Source organism: Erpetoichthys calabaricus, chromosome 3 (assembly GCF_900747795.2).
Source record: "Erpetoichthys calabaricus chromosome 3, fErpCal1.3, whole genome shotgun sequence".
Lineage (NCBI taxonomy): Eukaryota > Metazoa > Chordata > Cladistia > Polypteriformes > Polypteridae > Erpetoichthys > Erpetoichthys calabaricus.
In genome coordinates, this window is record NC_041396.2 from 96,393,652 (window position 1) to 96,410,642 (window position 16,991).

At 38.5% G+C, this 16,991-nt stretch overlaps 1 protein-coding gene and 1 long non-coding RNA gene across 2 annotated transcripts in view; both read left to right on the forward strand.

Annotated features, from left to right (window-relative positions):
* LOC114648261 (phospholipase ABHD3-like) overlaps positions 1-8,350 on the forward strand; it is a 46,227-nt gene extending 37,877 nt beyond the window's left edge. Inside the window, exon 9 of the mRNA XM_028797202.2 lies at positions 2,401-8,350. Within this exon, the coding sequence (XP_028653035.1) occupies positions 2,401-2,594 (194 nt within the window). The 3' untranslated portion in view covers positions 2,595-8,350. The remainder of the gene's footprint in view (positions 1-2,400) is intronic.
* LOC127527070 (uncharacterized) overlaps positions 1-16,991 on the forward strand; it is a 251,752-nt gene that overhangs the window by 146,592 nt on the left and 88,169 nt on the right. The window lies entirely within an intron of this gene.

Genomic DNA, 16,991 nt, shown 5'->3' on the forward strand with positions numbered 1-16,991 from the left:
GAAGCAGAGTTCATGGGAATGCACTTGAAAAGGGGAACGCTGGTTAAGAGAGTTTCAGAGACATCAGGAAAGGCGCTGAAGGTGCAAGAGACTGCAAATATTTTTAAATTATTCCATTACTTGTCTTCTACAGATGGCATGGCTAGTAAATACATAAACATAAATACACAAAATATTAAAGTATAATAAACTACAAAAAGAAAAAAACAAAGGAAAATATAAAGAAACTTGATCCAGGCTGTACTCTAGGCTACTGATGCTGCCAGGATCGGCTCCAGCTCCCTGCAACTCTGCCTGCCAAGACTTGGCAGGGCTGCTTGCTTTGCACTTTCAGTTATAAAAGATAAAGGGAGAATTCATGGTTGGCTTTTTTCGCATCACTGTACCAAATGGGACTAGGGAGAGGGGTGAGAGTAAAAGGGATGAGATATCTGATGGAAAATTGCAGCAGAGCATACATTCATAATGCGTTATTGGGAAAATAAATAAGTTCAAAGAGAACTTACACCTGCAAGGAAAATTTAACCAAAAATACCCTGAATAGGAGAAAGCTTTTCTGCATTCTGCACAATATGAAAAAGAGACATCAACAATAGAGAAGAGAAACTGCACACATTAATGACAGCTGTTAATGTATGACACTTGCTAAAATTAGGCATTTTTTGTGCCTATCTTTGGCTGACACTCTGCCTTTGACTTTCAACCATGGCTTGCACAGTAAGTATAATGGGCAGTTTGTAGAGCTGCTCTCTTCCTGTTTCCTTTCAAACATGTGTGCTGCTGTCTACTGAGCGTCTGTTAGTATTTTGACATTTTCTTCTGGGCTGGACAGGTTAGCAGCTATGGGAGCACACTAAACATGTGTGGTGAGAAACTTGCTGAGGCATTGCAGTATTTGGGTTGCCAACGAGGCCACAAGCATGTTTGATACTTAGGTGTTCAACAAAGTTAAAGTCCCATAGGACATAAAATAAAAAAAAAAACAAACTAGTGCTCCTCATACATCTTGCTGTTAGCGTCACAGAGAGCTTTGTCTCAATGTGTCGCTCAGGTCAAAACATGTTTACACTGGCCCTTGTGGGGCTAGGCGTCATCTCCAGGGGACAACTCCGTGCTGCAGAGGAAACGAGATACGGTCAGCAGCAGTGCTGCCTCCTGTCCGGTGGTGGTATTACTCTGCTTGCCTGAGCCCTCCAGCAGGTCCCTAAGGATGCATGTGTGACACATACATTATACTAATGAAAAAATAAAAAGATCTGTATTTTTAGGAAGTGAGGACAATACCAGCTACTTATGCCTTTAGTTTAGTTGCTTTATTGGCATGTCACAAGACAACCAATATCTTTTTTTTTCCCATGTGCCTTCAACAAAGCTAGAAAACATATAATACATATTGAGGATGGTATGGGGTGCACTTGAGCCGATCCCCAAACCCAAAATGAAACTAATAATGCCCAAGTAAGTGAAAATAAATTGGGTACACCTCTGGGAATACCTACAGAGGTCAGCCCCTATCTAAATGGTGTCATTGCTTCTCCACCTCCTACCACAGTAGTAAAACAACACTCCTCTACTTTGCTGCTCTACCAAATCTCAGGATCCTTTTGCCCACACCTGTCCTCCTGACTCCATGTGCACTATGTTCTGCATCTCTGTATTAGGCTTCACTTAAAACAAAGATCAGAACTACTTCCAAGTTAGAGCCTGTTCTATATTAGGACCAGGAAGACCAGGCTAGAACTTTGGTGCTCGTAGTGTCTCTGTATCCCAAGATTATCCCTGGGCCTTATAGGACCAGGACTCCATAGTATCCATTAAATTTTTCCTACAAGCTGCTCATCCTGCTGACTTATGATTTGCCACCCCATCTAATAGACATCAGAGACACTCAAACCCTTCTGGAGTCCCACACACTGCCTTGACAATACATCTTGCATAGCCTTAGCCAGGTCATGGCTGTTTTAAAATGCCAGAATCTCAAATTACTTTGTCACTGCCCCTTTTCTGTAGCGCTCACCGTTGCCTACATTTTTTGATTTCCTGTGTCTTCCATTACAATATACACTGCAATAAAGCCGTGTAGTTTGCAAGTACATATCTTCAAGTCTATCAATATGGCTGTGGTGCTTGTTTATTAAAAAAGAAAACGAAGTGCCCAAGCATTATTTATAATGAGCTTGTCATGTCAGACATCAAGGTAACACTTAACTTGGTGCACAAGACACAGTGTTGGCATATTTGGTTCTGTATCACAATTACCAAAAACCATTAAAAGGTGAGTGGGATAAACACAGTTTATCGAAAAAAAACAACTTTTTTTCCTGTATTTATGTATTTTCGTGTACAGAAAAAAAAAATCTCTGGAAGTAACTTACTGTTATTTCTGACTTTTTCTTTCAGCCATTCCTGTGGAATCTGCTCGACGGTTGCCCAATGTGGCATTGGTCATCACAGCTCATGGTGGTCACGTTGGCTTCTTGGAAGGCTTCTTCCCACAAGGAGAAAGTTATATGGATCGTCTGTTTGGGCAGTTTGTTTGGGCAGTGTTTGAACATGGGAAGGATCTGGCAGAGATGTGTATCACCAAAAACTGAAACGTCTGCATGTCCATCTAATGTCCCAACTACTGCTTCTTCACAATGATCTTGGTAATCTGTTTAGCACTTATACAAGGGTTATACAAAAAGTAAGAGGGCCAAACTTATCATTGACAATGGGTAACAAAATTAAACTTTTTGTTTTGTCACATGGATCAACGTAGGTGAATCTTACAGTATCTATCATGGTGAATTCAAATATCTAATCAGATCTCTGTCATGTGATACACTATATGTATAAAGTATAGAGGCTGGGAGCGTCTCACCTAAAAAGTAGAAGTGTACAGTTTTCTGCTGTACTTGGCCTCAGAAATATCCATCTTAAGGCTCCAACAGTAGACATCAAGCATACTGGGACTTGCCTTGGCATCACTTTTCCATGTCAGTAATGTTCTGATGAAACTGTTCACCGTGCTTGACTGCTCAGAGATTTCTAGGAAAAAAGTTTTAAATGTTTAGAAACAGCCAAAAAAAATTAAATGCTGAACTTAACTTAAAAAAAATGTCTGAACCCTAATAAGGATTTATATACTAAATATACAGACTAAAACAAGACATAGCTAAAAAACTAACAGTAATAGAAACATTTGGAATACGTTTCAGCATGAAAAACCACTTTTAGAACAGCCCACGTTGTTCTGTGACGCAATCTTTGTTAACCAGTGTTACCTAAGCACAAATGTTGAGTTTATTACTGAATGTGTTAACTCTTTTTCTACACAATATTTTTATTCATGAAACTGTTCCCAATGAGGGATTATCCATGCAATATTCCGTCCAATTTACGAGAGCAGCCGGTCATTGCATCTTGCCCATCATTATCATGCCTAAGTCTGTCCGTTGATCCATGTAGTTTCAAGTCCGTTTAATCCACTGCAGGAGTGGGCTGATCAGAGCCCCTCTCTTAACAACAGTGAACTCTGGACAGGCCATTAGTCCATTGCAGGCACTCATACTCACTCATAAGGGGCCAATTTAGAGTCACTAATGTTCAGCATTTGTGGTGGTGTTTGGAATGGCAGTGAAAATCCCGGGGCACTAAGTTAACCCAGCGAACAGCACTCTTAATGGCCTCCCATTAGATATTTCTGATTTCTTCTTGCATGTAGGGTCATATATTCTGCTAAATTTTATGTATTCAATGCAAACTCACTATACATTTACAATAAGTCAAAATGAGTATCAGTTTCATGTTTTTGCAGTCACGAAACACATAACTGCATGCCATTTAAATCAGTGCCTCCACTTTCCTTGGGACCTGCCTAGGACAGACTAAACCATTAAAGCATTGCCTGTTCAACTCCTAATTATGACCATTTTTACCTGTACTCGTACTGTTTGAATAACCCTTGCTGCCTGTACTGTATCATTTTGTTTTATTTATTTAGTTAAACATTGAAAGAGCTTATGGTATAATAATGCTATTGATGATTAGTGCAAAGAGTTGTGATACGTTTAAAACAAGAAAAACACAAGCATATGTTGTGTAGCTGTTTAAGATTAGAATGATGCAGCTTACCATGAATGGTGCTATATCAAATGAACAGTAGTTTAGTTGGAATTGGGCAGCACAATGTCCACAGTCCTGGGCTCATATCTCTGTGAAGATGACAATTTCTCCCTGTGTTACCAAGTGCTGTGGTTTTCCTCTCATATGACAAAGTTGTGTGGCTTAAGCCAGTAGGTGACTCTAAGTGAATGAAAGTGCCTATATGTGTGACTGAACCCTGTGATGGACTGGCACACCAACCTAGAATGCTTCCTGTCCTACTGCCAGAGCTGCCATAATAGATTCTAAAACACCACAACCCCAAACTGGATTAAGTAAATTTGAATATGACGGGATAGATTAACAGTATTCTGTGTTTTTTTGGTGTTCAGAAGCCATTAGAAAGGGCAAACAGGATGTTAGGTTATATAGCACCCTGATTTGTAGAGTACAAGTCCAGGAAAGTTCTGCTCAAGCTTTATAACCCATGGGTGAGGCTCCTTCTGGAGTACTGTTTGCAGTTTTGGTCTCCAGGCTACAAAAAAAGACATAGCAGCACTAGAAAAAGTCCAGAGAAGAACAACTAGGCTGATTCCAGGGCCGCTGGGGATGACATCGGAGGAAAGATTAAAAGAGCTGAGCCTTTTCAGTTTAAGAAAAAGAAGATTAAGAGGAGACAGGGTTGAAGTGTTTAAAACTATGAAGGGAATTAGTACAGCGGATTGAGACCTTGGTTTTAAAATGAGTTCACCAAGACCACTGGGACACAATTGGAAACATGTTAAGGGTAAATTTCACACAAACATTAGGAAGTTTTTCTTTACACAGAGAGCCATAGACACTTGGTAATGGTAAACAGTAGGACTTTAGGGACTTTCAAAACTAGATGATGTTTTTTTTAGAAGAATTGAGTAGGTAGGACTGGCAAGCTTTGTTGGGCTGAATGGCCTGTTGTTGGGCTGAATGGCCTGTTCTCGTCTAGATTGTTGTAATGGAATAACTGGAAGATTGGTTCATAATCTGTCTAATCTACTGTACTATAGCAATCACCTGATTTCATGTTAAGCTCTTACTCATAATTTGAACGGGCCTCTAAACAGTTTCTTGTGTGTGCTTTTGAGCTGAACAAGTTAATTATTTATATCTGTATGGGTATCAGTAATGTTAAAAAATAGCTGTGGTTTTTAAATATGCACTGTGATTCCCACTTTATTAATGTTTAAGATGATTGCCTTAGCAAGCTAGACATTTTGACTGAAAAGCAAACTCAGCTCTTTTGCCATGGACAAAACAATAAGTACGAGGCTAAATCAAAAGGTAAGAGCAATGTGAAAACTACCACAATAGACATAAGCTGACACAATACGTGTTCACAATGGCTTATGGGTAGTTTGAAGTCGTACCGCACAGCACTCTGCCATTAGTCTAGGTCTAGTTGAAGTCAGGGTCAAATTAACATGGACAACCCTAGTGAGAATTTTTAGGAGTGCAACCTGCTGAAATTCACAGAAGGATGATTGTCTTGTGCAGATCTGTAAACTGTTGGGGTACCCATCTTGCACAAACTTTCTAGTACCCCAAATCATGCTGCACTATGGCAGGGGCCCCCAACTCCGGTCCTGGAGGGCCCCAGTGGCTGCAGGTTTTCATATTAACCCTTGTCTTAATTAGTGACCTGTTTTTGCTGCTAATTAACATCTTTTGAATGAATTTTATTTGACTTGCTCTTGAAAACTCAGACCCCTTAATTGTTTCTTTTTCCTTAATTAGAAGCCAAACAATAATAAGATACAAAATGAACCAAAACAACTGGTGTCCATCATACAATATCTGAAAATAATGAAAGATCTCAGGAATGCTGATCTCCTCAGGTCCCCAAAACATTTTAACAGGGCTCTCTTAGAAAAGAGAAAAATCAACACTTTCAGAAATGTCTGCTATTGCACAATGAGAGCAGCAACAAGCCATGGAATTAATGAACGGGTTTAATTAACAACAAGAATCAGAGCCTAATGAAGCAACTGGTTGGTGTTTGAGGCCCTGACTTAGTTGGTCTTCTGTTGGCTCACTCACTTCTCATTTCATTTCTGTTTGGGTGCCATTTAAGGAAAGAAATTAAGCAATTCAGGGAAACGATGAAGAAATTCAGGGGAACAAATCTTAGAAAACTTGTCCATTAAAGTGAAAGGAAAAGGAATTAATTAGCAGCAAAAACAGGTCACTAATGAAGAAGTGGGTTAGAATGAAAACCTGCAGCCACTGGGGCCCTCCAGGACTGAATTTGGGGACCCCTGAGCTAGATGCATCCCCTGCCAAACAAGTTTCACTGCATATTCAATTTTTACACAAATTGCAGACTCCTCAGTAGAGCAGGCCAGGATTTTGATTTGGAGCTGTGATACAACAGTGTTAATCACTGTGCCAACATCATTTTCAAACATTTTTAAACTGACTTAAAACCACTGAAGGTCACAAAACTGAAAGCTATAGTAGCATGCTAGATGGGGTGACAGTCCATCACCGGACCCACTCACTCTCACACCCAAACTTACTAACAGCGTCATAAATTAAAATGACCTGCACGTCTTTGAGATGGGGGAGGACAACTGGAATATCCAGAAGAAAGCCCACAAGTAAACTGGGAGAAAAGGGAACCTTCACAGTCGGGGACTGGGTGCAGAAATCTTGCTAATCACAGTGCTACCTCAGTTCTAATTTAATAAGTTCTTCTGTTTATAACTTTGCACCATTCTGTAGCAATATTACAAAACAAAAAAAGAATGCAATAAAAAATATTTGCAGAAGTAAATCGGACACTTTCTAACTGAAATATAGGTAGCTCAGAAAAAAAACTCTTTCAGGATGTTATTTATTATTCTTTTAAATGTGAATAAATTTTGATGTCAGGAGAAATAATAAACCACTCATTACTTAATATGTTTTCTTTAAATATCAGAATGACAAAACATAATTAAAAGCCTGTAATGCAGCAGATATCCTAATATGATGGTCATTCATGAAATTGCACTGATTACATAACCTGCTTTCCCTAGTGGCTTAGAAATATACCCGACAAAATTTATTGTGTTAGTTATGGAAGGATTTGGAAATAAAGTAAAAAAAATTAATAACATTTCACTTTATTGAAATGGGGACTCCATGTGGCTGCAAGTTTTTTTCCCCCCACTGCTTTTGTTGGACTCCTAGCCTAACAAAGAAAGTGGTTTTGATGCTTTAGGGTCAATGTAGAAATCAGAAAACTAAGCTTGGTGAATAATTTATTTGACCCTATTAAGCATTCATATGTGTTAAATGGAGATAATTTAATATTTTTTGTTTTCAAGATAGCCATTATCGTTATGATTTACATTATGTGTTTCTAGCAGAATCCGTTCATTTAATTAACCATAATGACGTGGAAGTAGCAGTCTCCAGCATTCATTCAGTGTTGTTTGCTCAAGTTTCTGCTCTGCTCATTGTTAACTGTCATTATTAGGATACAGTTAAGGTCATATACTGCACAGACAAAAAAACAAATATACAGCAAAACAACAGAAAAGCTATAGCAAAAATACAAATCATTCAAAATTTGTAGAAATGTAAAAATCACCATGCTGTGTGCTCTTCTGAATTAAGATTAAGAGAAGAGAAAAAAAAACAGCCTATTACATGACGTCAGTTAGAGGCAATGCAATCAAAAACCTGCACAAACATGGGGTCCCCAGGACTGAGTTTGAAAACTAATTACATATAAGTGTAGAAAGACTGCAGTTTGCATTTTTTATTATCCTGCTATGTTTTCTGCACTGATTGATTTACATGAGTGATATTTTTAAAATGTATCTTTTAAGGTCAGTAAGGAGGACACTCTCCTCACCTGCCGGGCTGTGGTATTAAAGCATGACAAGTCCACTTGTCATCTAATTATGTATGTATCCCTCTCCCATCCTTATGGACATGATGGTGAGGGGGTGGTGGCCAGATGTTTGTAGAAGTCATCATCCTCTACTTCTCAACCGTCATATAGGCTAAGCATCAGCTCAATGAAGGATGTCCATTTCTATTGAAGTGCTCTGTGTTTTAAAAGTGATGCTTGCTCTTATCGAAAGGTGCTTTTCTGTACTGGTGCTAACAGAAGTGCTTTATTTCTACTAGTCAATGCATTTTGTACTGTTTCATGATTCTGTTTGCTTATGTTATTTTTCTTATGTTCTTATGTTGCCTGCATTCTTTAGCTTATATTTAAAATAAACCTTTTACTTATTTAACATTGTGGGTTTGCATTTTATTTATTTTCTTCAGTGGATGTCAGAGAGAACCTAAAGTAGAAACTTACCTAAAAAAATAAATGCTGCCTTCCTATAAACTGTAAAATGAATAGACTCGACACACTTAAAAAAGGTTTGGGGCAGCCACCCATATATTATTCCTGGCTGTAAAAGAGTCTTTTAAATACAGAGATGTTCTCTATACCGAGTCCAAAACAGAACTGTCGATGGTTTGTCAAGATGGCGGTTTTAAGGGATAGGACAGGAAGTGATGTTCTTCATTAGTCAGAGTAGATGCCAGAAGTGATAATCTTCTAGGCGCTGGAACCGGAAGTGATATTTTTCTGGGTGCCGGAACCGGAAGTGATGTCTTCTGTTCTAAATCAGACAGGTTTTTCCTGCGGCTGGTCTGCAGAGATAACAGGAGAAAGTTTAGTGCACCCCGCCACCCCCTGGCCTGGCATGGAATTAGCTTTGCTTGGTCCATACAACGTCTTCCTAGTCGCACGTGTGTGACAACATCTATAAACATTCTAGAACAGTGGTTCTCAACCTGTGGTATGTGGGTGGTACTCTATAAAACACACACACATACACAAAAAATACTCTGGAGCAGCAAATACGAGTGAAGACAGTAGTGGTGGGCGTTTCGATTCACTTTACCAATTAGATTATTTTGAATTACCTGTTTAAGTGAATCAACTCATTTGATTCATTTAGAGCAGGGGTGGGCAACATTGGTCCAGAAGCGCTGCAGTGGCTGAAGGATTTTTGTTCCAACCCAGAAATTAATTAGAAATCAATGATTGCCAGTCTCAGACCTTATTTAATTGTATGGCATGTTAGTCTACAATGTAATGTTCTTATATTGTAGATTTTTTTTCCTTTCCAAAGAAATCATCCAAATGATTTGAAGTCTAGAATGGATCATTTTCAGTCTGTCATGTTTTTCTCTTGGGCGGCGCAGTGGGTAGCACTGCTGCCTCGCAGTTGGGAGGTCTGGGGACCTGGGTTCACTTCCCGGGTCCTCCCTGCGTGGAGTTTGCATGTTCTCCCCGTGTCTGCGTGGGTTTCCTCCGGGCGCTCCGGTTTCCTCCCACAGTCCAAAGACATGCAGGTTAGGTGGATTGGCGATTCTAAATTGGCCCTAGTGTGTGCTTGGTGTGTGGGTGTGTTTGTGTGTGTCCTGTGGTGGGTTGGCACCCTGCCCAGGATTGTTTCCTGCCTTGTGCCCTGTGTTGGCTGGGATTGGCTCCAGCAGACCCCCGTGATCCTGTGTTCGGATTCAGCGGGTTGGAAAATGGATGGATGAATGTTTTTCTCTTAAGTATTTTATTAAACCAAAGAGTGCCTGATAAATCCACACAGGTCTGAATGAAAACAAGTTAGATGGAGATCTGCTGGCTGCTTTATCTTATTGGTAATAAAGAGCCAATAAAACAGTGAATGCAGCAGTTTAAGATTGAAATAAACAATTAAGAGTAGGGTATCTTAACAAGCGAGACCACTAAAATGAAGCAGAAAAATGTCACTTGAGCAATAAGTGCTTTATTAGCAATACTTGATTTCTCATTAAGAAATTGGTTTGGAACAAAAACCTGCAGCCACTGCGGCCCTCTGGGACTGAAGTTGCCTACACCTGATTTTGAGTCTGGCATTTATGGAAAGTTCAGTTAGGTTTTTGATCGCATCACAAATATAGAATTTAATAATTTGTACATTATTTTGATATATATGAATGTACATACAGTAAATACTGTTTATTAATTTATATATAATTAAACATAATATACTGCATTTGCCATTGTCCCACAAATTGTTTGTGTAGTTTTTTTTGCTAGTAAATGTTATACTTTTTCATCCAAAAGGATAATGTCTGTGTGTCTGTCAGAGTAACCATCTAGTTGCTACGTCTCTGTCATTTCAAAAGATGACGTACCACAAACATTTTTAGTACTAAAATGCACTGCATTTGTCACTCCATAGATGCTGCATCTCAAACATTAACACTGCTTTTACAAATCCCACACTAAATGCCACATAACAGAGACATACTGTAGGTATTGCATGGTGCACTTCCAATGTCAACACAGAGGTCTACGTTGATTACTTGGATTTCAAGCCATCTTAGACGGGTAGTACGGCTAGTCTTTATAATAAACATTTCATCATAAATACAAAAATTGACAAATGTGCTTTTCTGACAAACCCAATTTGAAAAATGTGTTCTTATAAAAGCTGAATTAAATAGATTGTGTAAATGAACATATTCTCTATCTATCTATTCTGAATTACTTTGATATTCACTAAGTCATGTGCCAGTGATATCATAATGTTTGAATCTATTACTATTGGTTTTAAGCAGTATTTATTTTTTGATGGACAGAAACTGTTAGTGAATTAATTAATTTAGTATGTGCACATGAGATTATTCGGAGAGCCCATGATGATCATATCACTGAAATCCCCCAAAGTCAATAAAATGTCCAACATTTGTTGTTACCTTGGGGGAAACCCCCAAACACAAAAATAAAATTCAAGCTCTGAACTGTTTATTTTTTGCAAATTAATAACATGAACATTTTTTCACATATCAAACCAGACAGTTGTTCAAACATTAAAAATAATTTGTAAAAAAAAATGGTGGACATAAAATTAAGACGCACAAACTCCCACAAAACTATCTGTAATACCTTGTTAAAATCTCCACATACAATATTTTTGGGCAGATAAAGACATGTTACCTTTAGTGTTGCCTGATGATAGTTCAGTTTAAGACTGAAAAAAGAGGTGGTAGTTTGGAACAAGGTGTGGTAGGTCAAGACAAAAGGTGGAGAACCCCCGTCCTTAAGACATTTAATTCTCTTTACTCCTGTGACCTGCATTTCTGCAGTAAAGCTTAACAGACTGTAAAATGGGTTTTAGGTTTATAGGGTTACTAGCTGTGCTACTCATCCAAGAAAGGGTTGAAATCTAAGCAATCATCTCAAATCTCAGAGTATTCAGTGTTTGCAATGTGCCATCTATTTGTATTTTGTAATACATGTAGTAATAAAATTCATTGCACTTTTCATTTCAACAGATGGTAAATCACAAACGTTAGCACTGCTTTTACAAATCCCATACTAAGTGGCATAGCAACTGGGCAGACAAACAGAAACACATACACACATCTTTCATTAAGGTGGATTATTTGTCATAAATACAGAGTACAAAGAAATTCTTACTTGCACGTGCTAATCACCATGTTACACGCCACCACTCTCCAGCACCATGATTAGTGAGTAGAACTACCTTACCTTGACACTTACAGGAATGTAATCAGCAAATGGAAGGCCACAGGCACAGTTGCTGTTAAACCCAGCAGGTCTGGCAGGCCAAGAAAAATACAGGAGTGGCATATGTGCAGGATTGTGAGAATGGTTACAGACAACCCACAGATCACCTCCAAAGACCTGCAAGATCATCTTGCTGCAGATGGTGTATCTGTACATCGTTCTACAATTCAGCACAATTTGCACAAAGAACATCTGTATGGCAGGGTGATGAGAAAGAAGCCCTTTCTGCACTCACGCCACAAACAGAGTCACTTGTTGTATGCAAATGCTCATTTAGACAAGCCAGATTCATTCTGGAACAAAGTGCTTTGGACTGATGAGACAAAAATTGAGTTATTTGGTCATAACAAAAAGCAATTTGCATGGTGGAAGAAGAACACCACATTCCACGAAAAACACCTGCTACCTACAGTGGTGTGAAAAACTATTTGCCCCCTTCCTGATTTCTTATTCTTTTGCATGTTTGTCACACAAAATGTTTCTGATCATCAAACACATTTAACCATTAGTCAAATATAACACAAGTAAACACAAAATGCAGTTTTTAAATGATGGTTTTTATTATTTAGGGAGAAAAAAAATCCAAACCTACATGGCCCTGTGTGAAAAAGTAATTGCCCCCTTGTTAAAAAATAACCTAACTGTGGTGTATCACACCTGAGTTCAATTTCTGTAGCCACCCCCAGGCCTGATTACTGCCACTCCTGTTTCAATCAAGAAATCACTTAAATAGGAGCTGCCTGACACCGAGAAGTAGACCAAAAGCACCTCAAAAGCTAGACATCATGCCAAGATCCAAAGAAATTCAGGAACAAATGAGAACAGAAGTAATTGAGATCTATCAGTCTGGTAAAGGTTATAAAGCCATTTCTAAAGCTTTGGGACTCCAGCGAACCACAGTGAGAGCCATTATCCACAAATGGCAAAAACATGGAACAGTGGTGAACCTTCCCAGGAGTGGCCGGCCGACCAAAATTACCCCAAGAGCGCAGAGACGACTCATCCGAGAGGTCACAAAAGACCCCAGGACAACGTCTAAAGAACTGCAGGCCTCACTTGCCTCAATTAAGGTCAGTGTTCACGACTCCACCATAAGAAAGAGACTGGGCAAAAATGGCCTGCATGGCAGATTTCCAAGACGCAAACCACTGTTAAGCAAAAAGAACATTAGGGCTCGTCTCAATTTTGCTAAGAAACATCTCAATGATTGCCAAGACTTTTGGGAAAATACCTTGTGGACTGATGAGACAAAAGTTGAACTTTTTGGAAGGCAAATGTCCCGTTACATCTGGCGTAAAAGGAACACAGCATTTCAGAAAAAGAACATCATACCAACAGTAAAATATGGTGGTGGTAGTGTGATGGTCTGGGGTTGTTTTGCTGCTTCAGGACCTGGAAGGCTTGCTGTGATAGATGGAACCATGAATTCTACTGTCTACCAAAAAATCCTGAAGGAGAATGTCCGGCCATCTGTTCGTCAACTCAAGCTGAAGCGATCTTGGGTGCTGCAACAGGACAATGACCCAAAACACACCAGCAAATCCACCTCTGAATGGCTGAAGAAAAACAAAATGAAGACTTTGGAGTGGCCTAGTCAAAGTCCTGACCTGAATCCAATTGAGATGCTATGGCATGACCTTAAAAAGGCGGTTCATGATAGAAAACCCTCAAATAAAGCTGAATTACAACAATTTTGCAAAGATGAGTGGGCCAAAATTCCTCCAGAGCGCTGTAAAAGACTCATTGCAAGTTATCGCAAACGCTTGATTGCAGTTATTGCTGCTAAGGGTGGCCCAACCAGTTATTAGGTTCAGGGGGCAATTACTTTTTCACACAGGGCCATGTAGGTTTGGATTTTTTTTTCTCCCTAAATAATAAAAACCACCATTTACAAACTGCATTTTGTGTTTACTTGTGTTATATTTGACTAATGGTTAAATGTGTTTGATGATCAGAAACATTTTGTGTGACAAACATGCAAAAGAATAAGAAATCAGGAAGGGGGCAAATAGTTTTTCACACCACTGTACTGTCAAATTTGGTGGAGGTTCCATCATACTGTGGAGCTGTGTGGCAAGTTCAGGGAATGGGGCCCTTGTTAAAGTCGAGGGTCGGATGAATTCAACCCAATATCAACAAATTCTTCAGGATAATGTTCAAGCATCAGTCACAAAGTTGAACTTAGGCAGGGGTTGGATATTCCAACAAGACAATGACACAAAACACAATTCAAAATCTAAAAAGGCATTCATGCAGAGGGAGAAGTACAATGTTCTGGAATGGCCGTCACAGTCCCCTGACTTGAATATCATCGAAAATCTATGGAAGGATTTGAAGCAGGCTGTCCATGCTCGGCAGCCATCAAGTTTAATTGAACTGGAGAGATTTTGTATGGAAGATTGGTCAAAAATACCTCCATCCAGAATCCAGACACTCATCAAAGGCTATAGTAGGCGTCTAGAGGCTGTTAGATTTGCAAAAGGAGGCTCAACTAAGTATTGATGTAATATCTCTGTTGGGGTGCCCAAATTTATGCACCTGTCTAATTTTGTTATGATGCATATTGCATATTTTCTGTTAATCCAATAAACTTAATGTCACTGCTGAAATACTACTGTTTCCATAAGACATGTCATATATTAAAAAGAAGTTGCTACTTTGAAAGCTCAGCCAATTATAAACAAAAATCCAAAGAATTAAGAGGGGTTCTCAAACTTTTTCATATATCTTAAGGTATATGAAATGTATTACAGGATATATCAAAGTGATGTGAAGTGAAGCCTTGGGGTAGCCAAGTGAAAATATAATAACCATTTTATCAGTTTCCCCAGTCACTTACCAAGTTCAGGATCACAGAGAGCCGGTGCCTATCCCAACAGCATAGCACATAAGGTGGACACCTACATTACATGGGACACCAGTCCACTACAAGTCACACTGAAACACAAATCTTATATCAAAATCAAATCAGAGGAGTGTGGAAGGACAAAGCAATGTGTCCAGTAAACTTGCACATTTGGTTTGGTACGTGTATAATTTTAGACACTGTCAACTTAAGAAAATTATTCAGCTTTGTACTTGAACTATTAAGAACAAGAAAATAATGAACAATTCCAAGTTTCTAGAAATTTCTTGGTACAGTTGGGTGTTAAGTAATTCATCCAGGCACATTACCATATGTCTGCATATACATTGATCAATCTACTTACCAAAAATTGATTTGTAAAGGGAAAAAAATAACATGCTTTTATAATTGTGCCACTCACTCCTAAGGCCAGGCATGATACTACATATTACAAGACTGAGAAGTCTATGCCAAAAACACAATCTCTTTGAATTCCAGGGAGAGGCCCTGCTGAGATAAGACAACATAATTATCTATACAGCTGCTTTTGGGCCCTGCTTGTCTTATTTAAACAAACAATGTGTTTAAAAGATGTCATTAAGATGAAATTGTGAAGAGCTGTTTCTGTGGGCCTCAATAAGTATACATACAGTATTTCAGTCCAGGAAATTAAAACTGATTTGTGTCAGTGAGCAAATGTGATTGAGACATGTCAATTTCACAGAAAAAGTTTCCAACCAAACAAAAGACTATTATTGAAAAAGCAATGTCCTACATATTTTATACAGTGCTGTAACACACAAAATTTTTTAGAGTATTACTATGGATCACTCTGGAATCAGGCAGGTATGTGAACCTGTATCCTATCATTCGCAGTTTTTCATAGCTGGTAGACACAGTGCCCATCAGATTATAATGATTTGGAATTTTACACGGATCTGCAGGTTTCAATAAAAATGTCAATAGTGGGGGGAAAAATTTAAAAATAAATCTGCAAGCAACAATAATATAGCAATGATTTTCAATTTCAGCCCTGCGGACCTCTCCATGGCTACAGAGTTTTTATTCCAACCACTTTCACAATCAGTACATCATGAAAACTTTTAATTGGCTTTGTTGTTTAGTTATCTGGCTTGCATTTTTATATTTGTTTCCATTTAAATGCCTACATTGTTTTGCTCTTTCTGTAAAGTTTTCTCAATCAACTGCATTCAAATCCTGATGATTAATAATGCTGAACAGTGAAATTTGCCAAATTTTGCAGTGAATATGCTGTGTTTGCCAGTTACTCCATCCATTCTCCGAATATTTTCTTGGAAATTTGACATGCAACCAGTTTAGAAAAATATTTATTTTTTTCCTAGCACCCCTTTGCAAAGTTCATTGTAACATCAGAGATATGGCAGCCATGCACAGAACGTTCACACCTGTATACTGCAATGTCACTGTCCAATCTGCTCTGTACATGTGTAATGTCACAATCCGATTGGTTCTCCAGCCAGATTTTCATCCCGCATAAAGATTTTTATTTGATGGGTACATTAGTGGACCATAATGAGAATATTATGAGTACTGCCACTGGATATATAACAAAGATCTCTGTGTGCTTTTTCAATCACTTTCCATCGCATAACTAACTTTGTATGCCAGCCAAATGCATGCATAATTTGCCATGTGCATTGTCCAAACTAACCTAAAGGAGTCCTCTCTGAGTCAGAAACCATGAGAAATCTGTGAAATAACAAAAAATGCATTACTGTTTTCAAGGTACTTCTATCTTCTTTTTAATGGAAAAAAATGAATATCTAGACAGATAGATTGGAAATAAAAAGGATATTCCAGGTGTGGCCAGAGCCATAACTTTCAATAATTGAACGAGCCAATCCCTCAGCGGCGCTTTGTGGCAAGGAGAATGTGTGCCCCAAGATTGGAACTCTGCGAGTACAATGGTATGAATATTTTACTTGCGTATAATTTTACTTATTGCTAGTTTGTGGCCATTTGTTATACTTTCTTTGTGGTTTTTGTTCCGATCACATTTTTGGCCATGCTAGCCCTGGGGGACAAAACTAGTTCTGTTCCTTCTTACACATTGACTTCAATGCAATGTTGCGATTTTGCCAAACTCACAGCAAAGTGAATTCAGCACAGTTCACTCATCACAAAATGGGACAATAATCAGAAGCCATCACTTCACTGCCATTTTAATTTGTGTGCTGATTAGGAAATATTTCTTATAAATGAGCAAACGAATATGGAGCTGTAGTAATGGATCTCTCCTTTAGTGTTCAGTATTATTGCCATTTGGAAACAATTAAGGAAGGAAGCAAACACAATAGAAAAGTGTGTCTTAAAATGAAAAGGGTAAAGAAAACCTAAACATTCAAAATTTGGACAAAAATGACTTATAAAAAGGACAGTTAAGTAAACAATTATATCAATTAAAAGTAAGAA